The sequence below is a fragment of the Poecilia formosa genome, unplaced genomic scaffold (genome assembly GCF_000485575.1).
Source record: "Poecilia formosa unplaced genomic scaffold, Poecilia_formosa-5.1.2 Scaffold3, whole genome shotgun sequence".
NCBI classification, from domain to species: Eukaryota; Metazoa; Chordata; class Actinopteri; order Cyprinodontiformes; family Poeciliidae; genus Poecilia; species Poecilia formosa.
In genome coordinates, this window is record NW_006799942.1 from 5551637 (window position 1) to 5559682 (window position 8046).

General features: G+C 36.6%; 1 protein-coding gene and 1 long non-coding RNA gene across 7 annotated transcripts in view; both read right to left on the minus strand.

The window, feature by feature from the left end:
- Positions 1–8046, minus strand: part of LOC103141213 (neurexin-2-like) — a 104845-nt gene that overhangs the window by 33306 nt on the left and 63493 nt on the right. For all 6 annotated transcript variants that reach the window (XM_016673953.1, XM_016673949.1, XM_007556745.2 and 3 more), the window contains one exon: positions 4156–4457. In XM_016673953.1, coding sequence (XP_016529439.1) covers positions 4156–4457 — 302 coding nt within the window. The remainder of the gene's footprint in view (positions 1–4155; positions 4458–8046) is intronic.
- LOC107836802 (uncharacterized) lies at positions 7009–7178 on the minus strand. The gene is made up of 2 exons (XR_001662763.1): positions 7086–7178; positions 7009–7055 (listed from the first exon to the last, which is right to left on the minus strand). It is a non-coding gene; the product is annotated as an uncharacterized LOC107836802 (long non-coding RNA).

The following is an 8046-nucleotide window of genomic DNA, read 5'->3' on the forward strand; positions in this document are numbered from 1 at the left end:
TAAAAAACAATCTGTTGGCCTCTGCTAGTGAAGCGAAAATGTGTCATTGGTGGGTCTTTCAGATGGATAATGATCCACAACATATGGTCAAATCCACACAGACATGGCACCCCATTCTCACTCTTTAAGAACTAAATGCTGCAGAAAAGCTGCTGGATGATCTGAAGACGACATGAGAGGGAAAACCGAGCTTTAGTTACTGTAGTTAAATTGTGCATAGAGGAATGGTAAAAAAAATAAAAATAAAACAAAGTTTAAGTGCTCTCATATTGAATTGTCTGAAAAACTTATTTATCAAATTAAGTGTACTCAAATTATAGGTTGGATTTTTTTTTTTTAATTTTCAGCATAAGATCACGCTCCTGCAAAAAAAAAAAAAAGAGACTCAATTCTTTAGCAAATCTTTATTAGTAGTGCCAACATTTGTAAATAGTAAATGTAGAAATGGTTCTGAATAAACTGTAAAAATAACACTTGATCACTAGGGGGTTAACATTTTACCTAAATTTATTCAGTGCTTGTGTCTGTCATGTGAAAACAAGACAATAGACAAAAGGACGACCTGGGACGGGATGCTCAGCTTTAACCTCTATAGGACAAAAGTCATTCTTCATTCAAGATCCAATATTGATTTGTGTCCATCTAAGTCTTCGGAAAGTCATTGGCTTGGACAGCAGACAATGAAAAGGCTTCAAATTGATGACACGTAACATTAGGAACCTGTAGAAAAACAAGCTTTCATGGCTACAAACTGATTGATGCTGCTCTCCTTTTCTCTTGATAATGATAACCCGGCATGACCACTGTGTGGCATGAAATTACACCATGTGTAGCACACAGATAGTACCTGAACTGGCCTGAATATCTGGGATGTGGGATCAATGCATTCAGAGAGACATGTAGAACTGGGTCATGATTAATTTAAGACACACAGCCACGGCTACGCTTCAGCATTTGGGTGGCAACAACTTGAAACTGACCTCTCATGGAGAATTTCATTGGGTATGCTCTGTGGAGTGAGCAGAGTTGCACCCAAACAGAAAAAAAATAAGGTTAAGGATGAACCAAGCCCTGCTCGCCCATGACTGAAACACACTGCCAATCAGGAAAAAAAGGTAAAGAAAGTAATAGGAGAAATTCTAGCCTCAAAAGCACCACCAGATCTAATAAAATGCTTCCACCCACAATCTCTCGGGAGTAACAGTTCCCCCTATCTACATGTCAGTGAGGTAACTTATCTGAAGGGAAAGCAATTTACACAGGGATCAAATGCATGCCTGAAAGCATAAGTGACGTGGCTAACATTGGATTGCCGCTCCTCTGGAAGCCAGGGTAAGGGAATGGATGTGGAGGAGGATGCAACACACACAGGTTTTGTATGACGGGTTCAGAGCATAGTGGTGATGATGAGACGGTTAGATACAAAATAGATTTGGCTGTGTTAAAAACAACTGGCAATCACAAAGATTGCTATGAGTGTATTGAATATATTATGTTTAGCTGAGTTAATCTTATATAATTTATGCACACAAACCACCAGGAGAGTAGATGCTCTGTTGTTGTTTTCAGAAATGCATCATGTTAGACTACGTGGAGGTTTTTTTTTTTTTTTTTTGCATCTCACAGACAGTACTTCACATATGGATTTCATCCAAAAGTGCCATAAATTCAGTCACTGCTGCAAGCAGAAATTTGACTTTTTTTTTTTTTTTAAAACAAAACCATGTTTAAAATACTATATTTCATCACCAGCTATGTTGGGTATGGATTATTCAAATGTGTTGGGCTTATTTTTATTTTTTTATTGCAGTCTCCAGCAATGTTATCAACTGTAACAGAATTGCCCCGCGCTGCAAGGGCCCAATTAACACCATTGCCAAAGAAGATAGCATGCTCAAAAAATTTAAGGGCATTAATGTAGCTTGGACTTTTTCTGGCAGAAAATGTGGCCTTTACTTTCTTTGGGTGGTGTGAGGAGTTACGCAGTAAGATCTGCTGCAGGTCTTAAGCAAATTCATTATAGTAAATATTAAGTAAAGAGAGAATGTCAGTGAGTGACACAATTTACAGTTAGAGTTTAAGATAAATTAAATAAATAAATAAAAAGGACCGAATTGATTTAGCCTTCTGCTCTTGACTAACAAAGAAGGGCTTTTTTTCTAACACATTTTAAATGGATGCACTGCAATGAATTTTGAGTCCTTTAAGTCAGAAATGAAAAGGTCAAGCGCTGCCTGAAAACTATGAGTAAAGTTGACTGTCAGACATGAGCTAAATCAATGTAGACAAGTATACAGACAGTTAGTACAATTTACAACAATACTGGAAATTATATGAAATTATGTTCTATGTAAAAAAAAAAATCCCAAGTGGACTTTAATAAATAAAATATGTGGATTTAACTGTATGTGATTTTTATGTGAAAAAAAAAAAAAATGTCTGTATGAATAAAAAATAGCCACTTAGCTTACATTGCCTTTTTTCAAAACATAAACCCATAAACCAAATAAAACTTTCTGATTTTATGTAGAGGGTCTAAAATCTCTTAGCTGTTACTGATGCTAACTGTGAGGCTGAGGACAGTTTAAAATGTCTGATAATGTTTTGTCTGGTAAAATTATTTGGTAGAAAAACCTGAATATAAACAGAGCCCAAACTCAGATGGATGAATCTGTAGGTTTAGCCATTAGTCCCTGTTTTAGGTTGTAGATAATCCAAGTTATAGAAAACATGAATATAAAACAGATAATTATGATAAAAATTATTAATATATTATTGCTGCTGTTATTAGATAAAATGTCTGGAAAAAAGTATTGACACTGTATTTAAATATTTGTTCCTTTATTGCCATTTACTGTTTTGCATAGACATGTATCATGATGAAAAAAAGGCTAGTTATTTGCACAGTTCTCACTGCAAGCAAGTAGTGTGCATTACATTATAATAATTTAAATTTGGTGGGTTTGAAAAACAATTGCACTAAAGGGAACAGAAAAACTATTAAATACATTTGGGAGATAAGCACATTGTCCAGATTATTTCAGATATATAAGATTTAAGGCTGAGTAATACTTGGCTGCAGAACAATGCAGGAAAACAATGCCGGACACACATAGTCGCTATATTCATTAAATAAGCCCATCCTACTTTTGTCTAACTTACTTATCCTGCTGCAGTGTTGCATCAGAGCCTGCAGATACCAAAACAAGTTCATAGTGCTTTGTGAAACTGAAGCACACAAAAATATGGCGATCTGAGAGACGATAGACGTAGCAAAATGAGCAGACTCCTGGAAAACCATTACTACTGCAGTATAATAAACATTATTATCACTATAGGTCAGTCATTTGCGTAAGCCCCTAGAATGGAGAGATGCTGTTTTCTTTTAATTATGCTTGTTTGTATTGACTTTGAGGTAAAAAAAAATATTGAAAGTGTAGTATGAAAAGACAATATATTTCATTATAAATTATAAAATAATGATCAAAATACACCTCACCTACCAGTCACAAAGTAAAATGGGGAGCAAAATTAATGTGTATCATCAAGTTAAGTTTCAGAGGTCAAAATACACCTAACTCTTTTGTTTTAAGTCCAATTAAAGTCTCAGATGTTTTTTTCTTTTTTCCAAGTCTAAATCCAGTCTCAAATTGCTTCCGAATCAAAGTTAAATATCAGCTTTTCAAGTAATAAACCTTCCATTTTAAGCTCATGTCAAGTCTTAAGTCCTATGTCTCAAGTCAAAGTATCAAACCCTTAAGGGAAAAGTCCAACCAAATCCTCAACAATTTCATCTCAGAAGACATCCGGCAAAGGTTCAAGAGCCGGGACTCGAACCTGTGACGGTCTCGTCAAGGACTGAGGACATGGGTTCAGCGCTCTATGCCCTGCACCGCCACCATGCCCGATAAATCAGAACTTTCCCTTTCACAGGAGAATATCCACATCTCTGACCAACTCTGGAGCTTACTTTGCCAATTTACATTACAGCTTGCAGGTGTTGAATAATTTTTTTAGTAAACTCCAGAATCTTTAGAGCATTAGCCAAAGTAAAGTCTTGGGCTAACGCTCAAGACTTGAATTTGAGGTTCCTGTGCCTCAAATTCAAGTCCTGATTCCAAGCTCTGAATGCTGAGGTAACAGTTGCATACACACCTGGCGGAGGTTGCGTGTCACTCGCACATCATGCCAGACATTGTCATTGAACTTTCCACTGGCAGGCTCCACCAGCGCTTCAAAGGCCCCAGAGCCCAGGTTGATGACCAGCCACACAGCTCCGTTCCTCAGTGACAGGTTAACATAATCGGCTGACTTCCCGGTGTGGAGCAGCAGGCCATTCCTTTGCAGGGTCCGGAAGGACAGCGTGATCTCGTCCAAACTGCTCTGAATGGGAGTCGTGGACAGGTTGTAGCTGAAGAACTCGTTGCCTTTAAAGGTGGCCACCGACTCTTGCTGCCCTGGGAGGGGTAAAGAAACATCTTGGAAAAATGTCCGTATAATTAGATAAAAGTGTGACTGCAAAATGAATGCATTCACTTCTGTAGCATGGCTGAGTAAAATATGTTTGGTGGGTAAAAGTAAGGACTAAAATGAGTAGAAAAGACAATATTGCGTGACAAAGCTATTTAGACACGCCGTCGGCATGCATTTAAACTAAATAGAAACAAGTAACTTTACTGTAAAGAGTATAACACAATAGAGATCGAGCTATATAAGCATGACCTTTTTTTTCACCCTTCTGAAAAATACATTCAGCATTCAACAGCATTGCTATTTCTTCAACATTAACATTTATTGTGCCTTGCAAGAGTATGCACATCCCCAAAAAGGGTTCACATTTTGTCATGTTATAAACACAAACAGATGTTTATTTCAATTGGATTTTATGTGACAGACAAAAACAAGGAAGGGCATAATTGTGAAGCGAAAGAAAAGTGTTATATTATTTTCAACATAGTTTACAAATACAAATCCGAAAGGAAGGACAAGGACGCTTGTCAGAGTTAGTGAGAAGATGGATGGAGCTAAATACAGAGTACTCCTGAAAAACAACCTGTTTGAGGATATTCCTCCTTTCTTTCTACTTCACATTACGCTCTACTTGATGTTGGTCTATAAAAACAATACAATATGGTAAAGTTTAAACTTGTGATACACTTTAGGATAAATCCAAGGGATGTGAATACTTTTGCGAGACAACGTGAAAGAATAACTAACTAACTTGTGGCTGACTTGGTCAGATATTTATTTCCAAGACTTTTTACTGGGTGATATAGATGCACTGTGAAATGTTGGAAGGTTTTCCCCAACACTACAGAGGGCATCATATGGAGGATGATTAAAGACGTTTTTGCTGGTTTGACTGTTGTTCTAGGAGTTTGACTTTCTATTCGAAACCTGCTCAAAGATATGTGGTAGATAACACTAAAACACATGATAAATATATAATAAAAAAGTCAGACAGCTAGATAAACAGATAGACGAATGCTAGATTGACAGACGGCCACATAAATACGGCATGCTGAGACAACCACTCTTGACTGTGACAAACGTCTCCAGTACAATACCAACGCTATAATTTCTGCCATTAACCTGTTGTTTGACATTGACATGGAAAAAGAGTTGATAACCAATAAATACCCCCATTTAAAATGCGTAGGCTGTTTCAAGCTTCGTCCTTAGATAGTAGCAGTGTTTGCTACTGAGGAAGCTATTTCAAGCAGGGCGGATAAGCCGTCCCTAAAGCCTGGCCTGTGTTTGTTTGTACTGTAAATGTCAGCGCCGATGCTCCAGGGCCAATTTAAGGCTGTGGCTTGACTGGGCCCCATTACTTTCTATTGTTCAGGCTACGTAGGTGCTCAAACACTGGGCACACAACAAATTGATAAATTATCAGTGAGGCTCCCTACTGATAATGCATTCTTGCCAAAAACAAAACAAACCAGAAGTAGATACTATATAATTTAAGCTAAAATAAAATAAATGAAAATTGTTAAGAAATGAAACCAAAACTAGTGCAATCTTTTTTTTTTCATTACAACTTCTTGCCATGTAAATGTCCTCGGTAGATGACCATGACACCATCTTGAAGGTCTTCTATGAGGGATTATGAGTAATTACATAGGCAGCCTATCTAGAAAGTGGACTAATATCTGCAGAAACAAAAAAATTTCCCAGCATGAGAAGAATTTAATATAGTGTTTTTCTTTTTGTCTGAACACCACACAGACTTTGGCGCTAACTCTGTCGAAACGCTTCCTAAGACGATGGCTGTGGTAGTTATTGCAAAAGATGCTTTCCAAGCAGTTTTTTTTTTTTGTACGTTGCTGCTGACTGGAGGCAATAAGATGGGGGGAGGCTTTGCTTTCAAACTCTCTTGGAATTAAGCATGAGACCATTGTGCTGAACCAAGATGCACATTGAAGAACCCTTCGATAGAAAACGAAAGCTCAGCAGAATGTAATGGAAACACCAACAGTCTCCAGGAATCTCTCCTACTTCTCAACTGGATGTCATGTCTTACTCGTTTTTTGTGTCAGCAATTTGCCTTCTCGGTGATCTTCAACCACATCTGCACTCTATGAAAGCCATTGTTGCCAGTGTGTGTGTGTGTGTGTGTGTGTGCCCAAAAATTGATTTATTGAGCTACTTGCAAAAAGAGAGGCCTCAAACATTATTGGTTTCACATTTTGTTTAACACAATAAAAGCAATTAGAGGGATCATATCCCACTGAAAAATGGGAAAAATATGCAACAATGTGTTACAATACATATATTTCACTTATTTGGAATCATCATAAAGAGGACTGCTATGATATTTGTCTTTGTCTAGCATGTAACTATCCTAATTTCCCAAAAGAAACAACATTGTAGCATTGTCTAGAATATAAAACTGCCTGTGAACTGATAATTGTATCAATTCATTAACATTTCCGCTGTTGGATTTAAAAAAAGTATCTCATTCAAGGCCATTTTACATCTAAAGATGTAAGATTTCTTTTTCTAATAAATAAGTAAACGGGTAAAAAGACGGTGTATGCTTTACTTTTAGCTGCCTTTGTTGAAATATTACAAAAAAAACAAACATTTGATTTTGTGGGCCAAGTACAGCTAACTCACTTTTTCTGCAACTTAAAGGAATTAGAACATTCTAAATAATTTACAAATGTTTTATAGTTTTAACACAACATATATCCTGTCCCGTCCTTAAATTAACTGAAGTAGCTTTTGGTTCAGTTTTAACATTCATTGCTCTTGGGTTCACGCCTCACATCAACTAAAGTAAATTTGATTAAGCAAAAATAAAGATCAGCTGTCCTAGATGGATTTTCATGACCTTTACTTCTTTTAGCTAAGGTTGGAGTTTGCGTACGGAGTCAAAAGTTTAAAATGATCTTATTGTTTAAAGGTGTGTGAGAAGAAGACAAGGGCCATTTTATAACATTTTATACACCACGGTGCAGCAAAGAGTAAAAAAAAAAAAACAGCAAAAAGACAATAAAAACTGGATGTTTTTCAAAAATAAGGAAAAGACGAGATGTAAGCATGTCAGGGAAGTGTAAGAGGCCAATAACATAATGGAAGAAGCTGTAAAACTCTAGGTCATGTACTGTTTGTATTTTACATATGACCACAGTCCCTGTTATATTTGATATGTCTGGAATAAGATGTACATTTGAAAAAATAGAATCACTTCCTTTAAAACAAAACACTCAGGCCTTAAACCCCTAGACCACAACTCCATAAGAAGAAACATCATACCCAATGTGAAATATGACGTTTCTGTAAAAGTGTTTGAAATTGTGAATCATTTCAATTATCAATTTAGACGCCAAAAACCTTTCAGGTGTCTGCAGGAAAAATGTAAACATTTTTAAATGAGAGGCGTTTTGTATTTTCCAGGCCTAGTGCCATTTTATTCCACAATCAAGTAACAGTCTTGCCTTCAGTTGTTATAAAAATGCTTTATGCATCAAAAACATCTTCAAATAATTGACTTAGAATACACCTGAATAGACAAACAGAATGCTTCGAAATGTTCACAGC